The sequence below is a fragment of the Equus asinus genome, chromosome 7 (assembly GCF_041296235.1).
Source record: "Equus asinus isolate D_3611 breed Donkey chromosome 7, EquAss-T2T_v2, whole genome shotgun sequence".
Taxonomy (NCBI): Eukaryota; Metazoa; Chordata; class Mammalia; order Perissodactyla; family Equidae; genus Equus; species Equus asinus.
The window spans coordinates 37,634,491-37,648,666 of record NC_091796.1 but is presented as its reverse complement, the minus strand read 5'-3'; the positions used below and the strand labels follow the sequence as shown (position 1 = coordinate 37,648,666).

The window sequence follows — 14,176 nt, the reverse complement described above, 5'->3', positions numbered from 1 at the left end:
GGGAGTTGGCAATGAAAGTGGCAGGGTAGGAGGGAGGGCTCAAAGGAGTAGAATTTGCAGGTTTAGTGTTCTGGCCATGAGCTGATGGTGAAGTTGGTGTGGTGCCTGTCTAGAGGACTCATGCAAAGAGTTAAGCAGCAAAAGGGAAGAGAGCTAGTTCTGGTGGAATGAGCAGAAGCGTCATGCATCATTATTTTAAGACCAGGCATAACTGCGCATGTGTGACAGGGAGAGTCCATGGAGAGGGAAGGTTGAAGGCGCAGGTGAAGGGGCTAAGTATGGGGCAAGGGTTTCTCTCCCCTTGAAACCAGAATAAAGAGAGAGAGACACGTTATAGAGCCGCCTTGTGAAGACGTGGATGTTAAGAGCGATTGGGTATTATCCGTGCAAGCTCTAAGAGTCATGAGGAACCGCGAACCTGGCCATGTGCTGGGAATGGAGAGAACTGTGAATTCTTATTGGAAACGAAGGGGGTCGCCCGCGAGCAGCGAGGAGAGCGGTGGGAGGCAGACATGAGTCTCGCTGCTCTAGCAAGGCCAAGGCGGACAGGCTGCACTCCTTCTCTCCAAGTCCCTCGGTTATGCCGGGTCCCTAGCCCTCCGCCACCCCTCCGCAATTCGGTGACCTCCCCAGAAGCGGCCTCCGCTGCCCCACAAAATCCAGTTAGGGCTTTCGGAGACCCAACTGGTCAAGAGGCCACAGTGATGCGGAGGGTCAACGAGCACCCGTCAGGCGGCCCGGGTGCCAGGCCCCGCACTGGGGTCCCGAAGCGGAGCCTCGCAGCCCCCCAGGCCTCTCGCCTGCCGTTCCCTGGCTTTATGTCCTAAGAAATCTGCCTGGGTTCCCCAGCTCGCCGTCCTTCTTCTTAGCTTCCTCCTCATCAAGGCAAACCTCCCCCGTCACCCTCGCCTGGGCTCCAGGTGGTTGCCACCGCCCCGCTTGCTGCCAGGGGCTGACTCCCTCGCCTTCTGGTGCCGAGCTGGGGTTTTCCGAATCCGGGCGGTAGGAGCCCAGGCGCAGCCGTCTTCATCTGGAAATAGTTAAGCCCTCTCCCGGATGGGAGAGAAGCCAGAGAACGGCCATGTCCCCCCTCCGTCATCGCCCCCTCCCGACCCCCCCCCCCCCCGGGTTCCCGGAGCTCCGAGGGGTGAAGCTGGGCCAGGTCTTCCCTGGCCGCGGGGCGCACGTGCAGCCGGCGGCCCAAGCGGCTGCCCAGGTCTGCCTGCCGGGGGTCCCCGCCCGGCTGCCACCGCCAGCGGGTTTGGCGCAGGGCTGCGGATGCCGCGTGAGCCGATCTCCCTTTCCCGTTCCCGGCGGCGGGTCCCGTCGATCCCGGCAGCCGCGCCAGGCCCAAGGGGGACGGAGGAGGGAGGAGCCGGAGACTGAGGGGAAGGAGGTGGCCCGGCGGCCCCGCCCCCGCCCCGCCCCCCGCGGCCGGAGCCCGGGCTGCAGCCGGGCGCGCCGGAGCCTGCGAGCCCGCGAGCCAGCGAGCAGCGGCCGCGGCCTCCTCTGCTCGCGCTGTGACCCCGGCGTCCCGGTCCGCGGCCCCGCTGGTCCCGGGGCCCGCGCCCCGCCGGGGCAGGGATGCATCATGGCCACGCTGGCTTGCCGGGTGCAGTTCTTGGACGACACGGACCCTTTCAACAGCACCAACTTCCCCGAGCCCAGCCGGCCGCCGCTGTTCACGTTCCGCGAGGACCTCGCGCTCGGCACCCAGCTGGCCGGGGTCCACCGGCTGCTGCGGGCGCCGCACAAGGTACGGCTCGGCGGGGTGGGCTGGGCCCCCTGGACGCAGCCCCCGCAGCGGGGCTCGCCGGGGTCGGGGCGCCACGGGCCGGCTGGGCTGGGCGCGGCCCCCGGGGACAAGCGCCCAAGGACAGACCTCCCCCCTACCCCTTAGGCAGAGGGGCCCCGGGCACCCGCTGGCTGGCGCGGGATCTCCTGTGCCCGCGAGGAGGACAGCCCTGCGCTCCGGCCACGAGCCTGGAGCAGGCGGAGCCGAGCAGGTGCCGCGCCGGCCGGAGGCGGGATGGAGAAGGTTCCCCGGCGCCGCGCCGTTAGCTCGGCCGGGTGGGCGGGGTGGGGCTCGGACGTGGGCGATCGGCCCCGGCACCCGCGCGGGACGCAGAACGAACCGGGGCGCCGGGGGACTCAGGTCCCTCGCAGGAGAGCGCTGAGCTACGTCCGGGACAAAACCTCTCAGGCCTCTGGGGCCGCTACGGGCGGCCGCGCGACCCTCGCCACAAAGCACGGTTCCCAGGGACACCTCCTCCTCCTCCCCGGGGGGCCACAGCCGAGGACGCCCACCTCGCCCTGCGGTGGCGCTCGGAATAGTCCCCTTTTCATAGGAGAAGCAGGTGGCCTTGGGAACCTTGGAGGAGCAGTCGCTGTGGGAGGAGGGGCGGGGGCGCAGAGGGGCGGCGCGCGCACAAAGCCTGTGCCTTGCAGCCCGAAATGAGTGTCCCCTGGGAAGAATGGCTTCTCCGTACACCCGATGGAGGTTTTTTCTTTTCTTTTTAACCCTTTGCAGGAGGACAGGCATCTTGCAAAGTGTGGGTTGCAAAGAGCTGAGCATTGAAAGCTAACCGTTTAGTTACCCAGGAGAACGCTTCCTCCCACTTAAACAGATTTACTGCACCTTGGAGACTTGCCTCCCCGGTACATTTTCTGTTTAGGGTTCATATCGAAGCTTGGAGATGATTTATTCTTTGAGGATCAACGTTGATGAATATTTGGAAGAGATAACCCTTGATGCCAAAAAGAAGAAAATAGACTTTGAAAAATTTTTTAGATTTCTGTATGATGTTCACCTGCCTTGGAAGTAGAGGGGAGGTTGTATGTAGAAACCGGTGGGCTGTGGCAGTGGCATTTCTCTCCCTCTGTTAGTAGTATATCAGTGTCCCCCCCCCCCCTTAATTAGTAACCTGTTTTCAAGAATGAGGAATGGGTCAGTTCTGTGTCATTCTCTCTGTGTTCGTGAGGGGTGGGTAGTACAGTCACTGATTGTGGAAACCTCTCTGGCGGTAAAAGCCTGTTGGATTGGGAGATGGAGGGATAGAATGATATAGTGTAGATTCAGCTTATCAGAATTACTTTTGTAAATTATTTGGTTCTTCTCAATCAGTGGACTCAGTTAAAAGTTTTCGAAGGGCTTCTTCAGCATCATAATATTCCATTCATTATGGTCTCTGATTACAGGGATCTTTTGTGGAAACCAGAGAAGACTCATAATTGTGGCCCTATGACCTTGAAGTGGTTTCCTTGGATTTCAAACCCTATATACGTAGGATGACCTTTCAAGCTGGAAGCTGAAGTACGTTTTTATGTTTCCGTGGAATAGCACCATAGTCTTGATCCAGTGTTCCTGGTCTGGTAGGAGGAAATCCTCATGATCCCGCTGCGCCACCCCCCTCCTCCTCCCCCAGCCAGCACAGCAGGTACACTGGCTCATAGAAGTTTCTGAGGTGTCCCTTGTGGAATAAACAAACCAGAGGATATCTCACAGAGACCCTTGACCCCTCCTCTTGCAGGCCAGCCAGACTTAGTCTCACAATCTTTTGCCCAAAGACCGTTGCAGTATATTTGGATGTTTGGCATTGTTTTTCACATCTCGAGCTGAGTGAGTAGCTGATTTTATTAGGCAGGTTCTGTAAAGCAGAATTCAGGGTATTGGTGTACCTAGGTGCACATTTATATTTTACTATGCTGATTAATTTCCATCAGGGAATCTATCACAGGATCCACCTGTGATAGAAAGAGCTAGGGAGGGGCTGGCCCTGTGGCCCAGTGGTTAAAGTTCCGCATGCTCTGCTTCGGCAGCCTGGGTTCTCAGGTTCAGATCCTGGGTGTGCACCTACTCTACTCATCAACCATGCTGTGGCAATGACCCACATGCAAAACAGAGGAAGATTGGCACAGATGTTAGCTTAGGGCGAATCTTCCTCAAGCAAAAAAAAAAAAAAAAATAGAGCTAATGAGTTTTGAGCAGTTGGCATTTAGGTGTGTGCTCTACCTGGGATGTCAGTGCATAATCTCATTTAACACTACACAGCTCTGTGAGGCAGAGACTTTTACTATCCCTGTTTTACGGATGAGGAAACTGAGGCAGAGAACCCTTAAGTAACCTACTTTCTCTGCTAGGAGTGGAGAGCTGAGATTCAAACAAGGCCTGTGTGACTCAATTCCCCAGTGCTGTTCTGTTCGCTGGACCAGCTGTGTGGCTGTGGGCAGAAGCAGCGCCTCCTGGGCCTTCCATTCCATTAACTTGGGGAGTTCACCAAATCACCTTTGTGTGCCAGGAGCTTTTGGGCCTGGGGCAGGTGAATGATGCAAGCGTGAGTAAGAGCCTTGAAGCAGAATTCCTGGCCTGGTAGAGTTCACCAGTTGGAACAGATAGTTACCAACTCTGCTATGAATTAGCTAATGGTGAGGGAGTGGGCAAGCTATCACCCCAGGCATCTGTCATGGGTAAGGCTTCTAGGACCATGGGGAACTCTTCTCCCAGCTCCCACTGAGCCCAGCCTTTGCAAGAGGGGGAGTTTTTTGGGGAAGGGCATTTTGCTTGGTGGCAGGAGGGGGGAAGCTTGACTGTGGAACATGCAGCCACTCTCAGTGTTCTCAGTCCTGCACATTCAAGACCCTGAGGGAGTAAACTTTTGCTTGAAGCAGATCGCACATACGGAAAAGCGTGCAGGGCCTAAGTGAGCAGCTGGATGAATTTTTACTAAGTGAACACACCTGTGCAACCAGCCCCTGGAAGGTCCCCACAGAGGGTCCTAATTTGTAGGGCTCCCCTAGGGATCCTCCTCTGCTGGGAGCCCTTGATTGGTTAACCTCTCAGGCCTTCCCCAGCCAAAACTTCAGTCTGTGCATCTTTTCTTAATGATATATTAGTTTACCTCATGTCTGCCAACTCCATTAGAAGTTAGTTGTTCATTTAACTTAAACTGTGTCTTGGACAAAAACAATGTATTGTGCTTATTATGCTTTATCGTTATTTTTTCAAACTGCTAGATTGAAAAAAACCCCCAACTTTTTATCGTAGTTCCAGGGAAGATGATTAAATAAATGATTAGTTTGATAACAAAAAGATCAAAACAGATGCCATATTCTCCCTGGGGAGATGTTCATTTTGGTGGTTATATGTTTTGTCTGGACTTGGTGAGGGCTTTTGTTTTCAAATGCTTCATAAACAGGTGTTTATTTCTGGTGTAGTATTTTAAAATAAAAAATGTAATTACAGATCTTCTAATTTAGAAAAAACTATGTAGTAGAATTAATAAATCATAGGCCTTTCACAACTTAAATATGTTTGTATTGACGCTAGGGGCTAAGGATCTAAGGATTCTTGTTTCCCTCGGATAGACAAAACTGCAATTGTAGAATATTTGTATAAAAAGAGTGATAAGTAGCTTACATGTCAAAATGGCAATTATGACTTAGTAATTTAATTCAGGAAATGTTTCGGTGCCTGCTGTGAACTAGGCAGAGTGGAGTGATAATAGCTACTGTGTTCTAGGCCCTTGCCTGAGCCAAGTGCCGTCTTAGACATGCAACCTCTCACCGAGTCCACGACCAACTCGTGCATCCGGTACTGGTACTGCTGCATCTCGTAGCAGAAGAGACCCAGAGCGGAGGGAAGGCACATGAGTGGGAAGTTCCAGAGTTGGCATTTGACACCAGGTCTGAGCTCTTAATGATTCCACTTTTGTGTCTTGAAGGATCTCCTTCCAGGCAGCCTGTCTATGTTCCAGAGTTCCATCCTCTCATTGGATTAGCCTTGACTACACTGTGTTCCTTCCTTTCTCACCCTTACCTTTCTTACCCTTGTCTTTGTGATTACCTCCCTGCCTCGGCTGTCCCACCTGCAAAACAGCCGATTGCAGAGAGGTCCTCCAAGTGTGGGCTGGGCATCCCCTCGTCTCTTATTAGAAATGTTCTCTCAGGCGTCTGCAGACCTGCTGAATCAAAATGTGCATCTTCACAAGATACTTTGGTGATTCCCGCGCACTACAGTCGGAGCAGAATGGATTAGAGGTCATTTGGGTCAGGCTGTTAGTATGTGGGGGTTCACACTCCTCTGGTTGCAGATAACTTCCTTGAGGGTAAAGACCTGGCTGTCCAGTTCGCCAGTGTTCCCTTGAAGCTGAGTAGTGCTTAGACGGAGTGTGCACTAAGTTGATTGATCGGTGTTAGTTTTAGAACACAAATCCACTGGTATTATTGCTCTAATGAATTTCCACCTTAATCCTCTTAAGGGAGACATCTGTTGGCTACATTACATTAAGATTTTTTAAAAGCTGAGATCATTAGTAAAGTTGGCAAGTGTGTTGTGTCACATAGTGTCTTAGGATAAAACCGTGTAAGAATGTTGTATGAATTGCTCAGAGCGTCTCTTTGCAAGCTGAGTTGAATCTGCCTCTACCGTAATTAGCTCAGTTGGTTGGAGCCGTGCTATGGAGATCAGGATCATGGGATTGAACCCTTTATGGGTCAGTTGGCTTTGCTTCATGCATGGCCACAGACAGCCTCGGTAACCCATCCAGACGTCCAGCAGGTACTGTGATGGCTCCCTGCAAGGATCTGGGTTGGAAGGGACTGGTGGAAGTCTTTGGTGGGGAAAAAGGCTAGCATATAATGAGCTTGTGCTGGGCACTGCACTGTGGGCCTCCACACATAACTTCATGTATCCTCACAACAACTCTGGCAGACAGACAATGGTATCCCCAGTTAACAGATGAGGAAACTGAGGCACAGGGAGGTTAAGCAGGTTATCTAAGCTTTTAAGTAAAGGAGTTGGGCTTTAAGGTCAAGTCTTTTTGCTCCCAAGCCCATAGCCAACTGTGTCCCATTATTAGAAAACCAGTGGAGCGCAGGCTGGCTGTGCAGCGGGAGGTGTATGGTGGGGGAGGGGGCTGACTGCATTGCCTTTACACACGCTGCCTGTCACAGGGTTGTGACTTAAATGGTTGTGTTCTGGTAAGTCTTTCCAGGGTTGAAGCTCTGTGAGTCTGGGCCTTTTGTCCTCAGAGTCCAACCTGCGTTTCTCTGGAAAACAACAGGACTGCCCTCGCCTTCACCCTCCCACTCCGGACTCTGAAATGTTAGTTCTTAATGGTGGCAGATTTAAAACTGATTAACATGCTGAGGCCAACTCAGGAACACCCCTCCCCCAGCCTCCTCTCTCCTCCATGGTTTATTTCTCCCTAAAGATGAAACTTTTGAACTCTTGTGAACTTTTCTGTCCTCAGAAGGAAGACAGTTCCACTCCTGGCAACCTCCACACCTCATCCCCAGGTGATGCCCTGTTGCCAGTGGCTGACTCAGGAATGTTCTCGATTTAAACCTGGCTTTCTAATCAGAGTAGTTGGTTCCTTCTGTGGCACATGTTCAGAACCTTGGGTTTGTCAGCATCTGCTCCTTTACAGAGACAGACAGCTTTTTGTTTTTGTTTTTGCTTTTTTGGCTATTTTATTGGGAAGTTTTTCTGGGCCTTGTTCTGAACTAAGAAAGAAAGTATGAGGAAAATTAAATTACAATGAATGTTAAGCCTCACCACAGAGACACAATCAGCAAAATCCAGATTTTGGGAAGTTACAGTTTCTCCAAGAATTAAATTGCAAAGAAAAAAAGGTAGAAGGAAACCTTGGATTAAGAGAGATTTAAGAGATATATCAACCAATTGCAGTATGTGGCTCTAATTGGATACTGATTCATACAAAACACTTTGTAAATAAATATTCAAGATTATTGGGGAAACTTGAAGAGTGACTGTTTGATATTAAAAATGATTAAAGTTAAGTTAAAAAATAAATAAAGTAAAATTAATAAAGATATTTGATATTTAAAAATTATTCAAGTGTAATAATAGTATTATGGTTATGTTTAAAGAAGAGTTCGTATGTTTCAGAGATACACACTGAAATATATACAGATGAAGTTATATGATGTCTGGAATGTTCAAAATAATAGATGGAACAAGATAGGCCATGAGTTAAAGCTGGATTATGGGTATATAGGGGGTGTCATTATACTATTTTCAGTAGTTTTGCATACATTGAACTTTTTAAATAAAAGAGCTAAAATAATTGGGTTACGAATTCCAATATTCCCTGTGGGATCAGAGTCCTTTCATTAAGTGTCACTGTGTGTCCTGAGCGTGTGTGCGATGGCTGACATGGCCGGCCATCAGCAGTTTTTTGTCATGCTTCCACTGATACTTTTCTTCCCACTCTGATGGTCGTGTTCTCCTTAGAATCTTTAAAAAACAAGCGTAGGACATCCGTCTTTTTATTTTCAGGGTATCTTTCTAGGCTCAGTCAATTCTGATGATGAAGTTAGCAATCGTCAGTTACATAAACTGCTGGTTTAGTAAAGGAAGTGTTATGGTAGAGATATTAGACATATAGCTTCAGTAGAGGCACTGAAATTTTTATCACTAAACTGGGATGTTGCTAAGGCTACGATTAATGATACCAATATGAAGGCACTTCGTTTCCCAATGGCTGTTGGAGCCTGTGACATGCTCGCATGGCCACACCAGGGTCTTGTCCAATTCCCAGTGAGCAACTCTGCCTGCACCTTCAGTGTGCCTCAAGAGAGCATCTCAGAATGCAGTGAGTGGCAGTGATGCTGTACTGCGTGTGATCATGTAAGTTGGTTATATACATTGCTACTCTTACTATTACAGGCAACTTGTGATTTCTGTAGACAGATTAACCCGTTTGTGGATTAGCTGTTGGGGAGGGGGAAGAAAGCTCATTAAAAAAATTAAGTTACCATGCGTCAGCAAAATTATATACCCAGAAGTTTATTTTTGGAGCCACGTAGTAACAATTGGAATCTGCATTGTTTCTATTTACGACTTGGGAACATACCTCCTCTTCACCACTTAGATTTGGAACCAGAAATCAAAATGTTGGACTCTAAGGGAAAATGTTTAGAACTTAGTGTTAAAAAAAAAAAATCTCAAAATTGTTAAACACTTTGGGAAAAGGGAAAATTTTAAACAATTTACAGTTCAATATAGAACAATGCTCCTAGATTTGGTAGAAAGGACACAGAAAAATTGACTTGATTGCTGCATCAAATATTTTTGCATTCTTGGAAAGAAGAAAACCCAGAAAAAGACTTTTTGTTATTGATTCGGCTACTCTTACTCTTCATGCACTGGTATTATGGCAGGGAATGAAATCCCAGGGTCTTAACCAGAGTGCATGGGACAAGCCAAAGATTGTTTTGAAGTTCTCAGAATAGAAGATAATTGATGACTGGTTCATCAGAGCCCAAGAGCAGCTTGGGCTTCGTAGCAGATGAGTTGATGACAAATGCTCCTGAGTGGTTAGACACTGACGTGTTTAAAGCAGGTTGGCGACTGAGCAGTGGGTCCTTGGAGGAGAGAATAAGGAGGAGGGTTCTTCTGGCTAAACCAGGGTCACACACAGCTCTGCTGCCATTCACTGTGGCTGCCTAATACTGGCCACAATTTGGATTAAAGAAGTTTATACCAATTACATTTTATGCCACTGTAGCACAAGTTTTGTTTTACTTATCGTTGAGGTCACCTCCTTCAACCCTCCCCTCTTATAATTATTAATCTGAAGTTGATGATGACATTCCTTACAACTCATGAAAACAGGAGTGTGTCATGATACTGGAGTTGAGACAACTGGTTTAAACAATGCTTTCCCTCCTCCTATTTCTGTGGTTTTATTAGATAAAAGTAAAATGTAATATTAAGTGTGCTACATCCTAAAAAAACCTAGCTTTCAGTCCTTATGAAGCATGATGAAGGACTGCTGTCGGGTCCTCTAATTTCATCACACAGGCTGCATGCAGCTCAAGGGGCCAGGGTGCCAGACTCCCTGGAAAGCAGCTGGCTGAGGACTGGAGGTTGGGCGATATCCAAGACGCGGGGAACGTGGAGGGCTCGGAGCATAGTCTCCAGTGTTGCCCTGACCCACATTGCGTCTACAGCCTTGGGGGTGTGTTTCTGGGTTCTCTGCTCTGTTGTCTAGCAGTGTGTTCTTGTGCTAACACCCCACTGTCTTACTGACTGTACTTTACAGTCAGTCTTCATGTCTGGTGGAACGGCAGTTTCCTCCTTGCCTTGGAACATAGCCATTAGTAGGAAAAGGGTAAAAGGTTAGAGAGGACCAGATAGGCTCCACTTGGTGCATTTTAATGGGAAGGAACAGCCTAGGAAGCAGGCCTGTGTGATGGGCTAAAGAGGAAGGAGAGAGTCAGGCCATGTCGCTCCTCTCCTCCAAACCTCCCTCAGCCCCCCTGTCATTGTGGGTCAACTCCAAAGCCATTGAGTGGCTGGTCCAGTGCTCCGTGAGGGCAGGGTTGGTTGGTTGATTTCTTTTAGAGTCTCTTTGGTTTACTGATATAGCCCTAGAGCCTGGAACAGTGCCTGGCACAGACTGTGTGTACAGTGAGTAGTTGCTGAATGAGTGAGTTATCATAAAATTTAGAATTGGAGGGAAGGAAGAGAGTGGTCTCCTTCTCCAGTCTGTCTGCGTGCAGAAGTCCCGTCTGTAAAGCCTCTAGTCAAGCTCGTTCTAGCTGCTTCTTCAGGTATGATAGTGAACAGTTACCTTCTCCCTTCAAGTATGGCCTTTTCCATTTTTGAACTTTGTTAGAATTTATTCTTTATTTGTGTCTGATTTTTATTTGGAGAGGTGGATGCTCATATCTCCACTGATGGGGATGGAGGGGGTCTGGACGCTAATTGATTGAGTGTGTCCAAGAGGGTGGAAATAGGATGGGTAAGCAGAAGAACCATGACCCAGGGTTTGGTTAGTGCAGTGACCTGTGACATGTAGACAGTGCCTGGAGGGGGTTGCTAGAAGTATCAAATCAGCTACTTTTCCCTGTGGTGGCAGAAGTAAAAAGCTGCTTTCTTCTCCTGTTAAAGCTGAGTAGCATGTACTGTTTTTATTACTCAAGTCAATATATATATATTGATATGTATATGTCTGGGTTCCCTAAAGCATCTTTACCTTTGGACTTCCATTTATCCGTGAACCTAAACTGTGTGTGTGAAATCAGGGTTGCATTGCTGGAGAGAGGTTACCCCTAACAAAGCTGGATTCAATGAGAGAAAGGCCAAGCAGCAAGGAGTCTACCCTTTAAAAACAGAGCATCTGTTCCCATCACCAAATGAGCACATGTATAAATTTGGAGAAAACAGGAAAGCACACTGAAGAAATATAACCACCCAAAGGGAACCGCTCTTAACACTTTTGTATCTTACCAGAATTTTAATATCTATGGATATTAAAATATAACATTATACCAATACTTTCCCGTGTCATTAAATATTCTTGGAGCATATCATCTTTAATGACGGCATGGTAATCCAGTCTGTGTGTGCACCATGGTCTGTGTAAACATCACTCCCGTGCTCTGTGAGGGAAAGAGCTCTGTCTTCTTCAATGATTATTTGTTTCATGCTTGGTACATAATACATATTCATTAAATGAATGCATGAATGAATGAACCATTGGATGTTTAGGTAGTTGTCAATAAAAAATACAGACAATGCTGTTATATATATATACTTGCAGAAAAAAGTCTTTGTGCTCATATCTGATTATTTCCTTGAGGTGAACTCCTAGATGTTTAATTGCTGAGTAGAAGGGTAAAGAATTCATCTTGGATGGGAGCAGTTTCCCCTATTTTAAGCATTGGAGTTGGTTGGAAAGGTGGTGCCTGAGTCAGCAGGGCTGGTAAAGAGCTGGGCCAAGTTGTGAAGCCCAGCTCCAGCCTGAACTCCTTTCATGTGCATCTGGTGTGATGGCTGAGAGTGATGTTTGACTTTTGGGAATACCACCAGGTGGTATTCAGAGATGATTTTTTTTGTTTTTTAGTATGCTTTTTTTGGTGAGGAAGATTGGCACTGAGCTAACATCTGTTCCTAATCTTCCTCTTTTTTTTTTCTTCCCAAAGCCCCAGTACATGGTTGCGTATCTTAGTTGTAGGTCATTTTAGCTCCTGTGGGATGTGGGATGCCACCAGAGCATGGCTTGATGAGCGGTGTGTGGGTCTGCGCCCAGGATACGAACTGGCAAACCCTAGGCCGCCGAAGTGGAGCATGCGAACTTAACCACTCGGCCACGGGGCTGATTGTTAAAACCCTGAATAAATTATGTCTCTGTATCCCATTGCCTCTCCCTATTTTGAGGGACAAAATCATGACTGTATTTTAAAAGTCAGTGCTAAAGTTAGAACTATAACATTTCATGCATATGAGTAACAATATTTTATTAATAGGACAAAGATGCATGTCAGTAGTTGTTAATGCTTTGAGAAAACAGAGGCACTCATGTGCTTCAGGTTGTGTCGTCAACGGCACTACCTCTTTCTAGGGACTGGGCCACACATACAAATCATAAAAATGATCATTTTTGATCCAGTGACCCTACTTACAAGAATTATTTGAACCGATAAATAAAAATGATAAAAGTGCTGTATGTATAAAGATGTTTGAGGATTGTTTTAATAATGAAAAGCTAAAAACACTCAATGTCCAAAGACAAGGGAGATATTAAGTATATTATGTTTTGTTATGAATAGAATATTGGGTAGCTATTAAAACAGCTCATATCTTAGCTCAGGCTCCTATAACAAAATGCCACAGACCCAGTGGCTTAAACAACAGACATTTATTTCCACAGTTCCGGAGGCGGGGAAGTTCAAGATCAAGGTGCTGGCAGATTTGGTTCTTGGTAAGGGCTTGCATTTGGCCACCTTCTTGCTACATTCTCACATGGTGGAGAGAGGAAGCTCTGGTGTCTCTTTCTCTTCTTATAAGGGCACTCATCTCATCATGGGGGCCCCACCCTTGTGACCTCATCTAAACCTAATTGCCTCCCAAAGGTCCCACCTCCAAACGCCATACCCTGGAGAGTAGGGCTTCAACATGTGAATTCTGGGAAGATACAAAACAGTCAGTCCATCATGACCCACATGAATCGTAAAATTGTGCATATGGAAATATAGGTAGGAGTAATTTCCTTCTGCCAGACGTACTCAGCATCTCTTTTCTGCGTCTTATTTATTAGAAACATCACGAGAACTGCACATCAGCTTTGATTCTTCTGCTCCCATCCAGTGCCCTCTTTTCCATTCCCAAATCTTCTTGGCTCTCATTTGGACCCTGACTCTGAATAACAGTGGACAGATCCACCTCTGACCTACTTTCCCTGCCTCCTCCTTCCTCATTCTCTGGTTGTTCCCCGTTATTTACAGGATAAAATCCCAGCTCTTCACAAAGACACTCAGGGCTCTCTGTGACCTGGCCTCTTGTCTCCCACTCCTGTGTTCTCCCAACTGTCTTTCCCTCCCTGCCCCTCCTGAGCCCTGGCTGTACTGAAATGCTTGCAGTTCTCCTAATAGGATGCCCTGGATGATGGTCAAGCTCTTACCTCCACCTTAACTGCCCCTCCAGTCCTCCAGCCCCGGGTGAGACTGCATCTAAGGGTCACCTCTGCTGGGCTTTCCAGGCTGTCCCCAGACCTACGCGGGCTGTGCTCTGTGTGCCCTCTCACCCTGACACCCTGGTTCTTACTTCATTCCATGTCACCATCTCCCCACCAGGTGTAAACCCCCAATAGCAGGAAGTGCATTTTAACTCACCTTTTAGTTCAGAGTTCTTAGGATAGTGCCTGACACATGATAAACCTTAAGAAATAATTTTTGAAAGAATGTTAAGTGGAAAAAGTGCTGTATATGTTTATATATGTGATGATTGCAACAATAGGTAGACCCTTAACCTTCAAGAGCTGATATCCTCAAAGCTTTGTCAGATCCCTAATCTGTAAACATGATTTGCATGCTGTGATTTCCCCCTCAAACTGCAGGTGAGTGAGGTAGAACCGACTTTTCAATGTATCAAAACCTTGTTTTCTGGTCTTTTTGGCACTAGATCCATGCTAGGTCCACATACAGGAAGCCTCGGGTTGACAGGAGAAGACCTATCGTCTTGTCGGTGTCCTTTCCTGTTGGGTTTGGAGGGGTGTGCACATGCCCTGGGGCTCTCCTGGGTTGGGGTAGTGAGGTATCTTCCACGGGGCCAGACTTGAGCCCCGCAGTGCAAGATGGGGAAGTGCCACCTCACGAGCCAGGTGTCCCTGCTTGCTTTGTTGTTCCTGAGGCTTCTGCACAGCCTTGT

General features: G+C 48.0%; 1 protein-coding gene across 17 annotated transcripts in view; it reads left to right on the top strand.

The window, feature by feature from the left end:
• Window positions 1-1,424: 1,424 nt before the first annotated feature.
• FHOD3 (formin homology 2 domain containing 3) overlaps window positions 1,425-14,176 on the top strand; it is a 455,279-nt gene continuing 442,527 nt past the window's right edge. For 9 of the 17 annotated variants that reach the window (XM_070513168.1, XM_070513167.1, XM_070513159.1 and 6 more), the window contains exon 1: window positions 1,430-1,756. In XM_070513168.1, the coding sequence (XP_070369269.1) occupies window positions 1,592-1,756 (165 nt within the window). In that variant the 5' untranslated portion in view covers window positions 1,430-1,591. Of the gene's footprint in view, window positions 1,757-14,176 lie in introns of all 17 variants that reach the window. The other 8 variants (XM_070513172.1, XM_070513169.1, XM_070513166.1 and 5 more) reach the window with 2 other exon arrangements.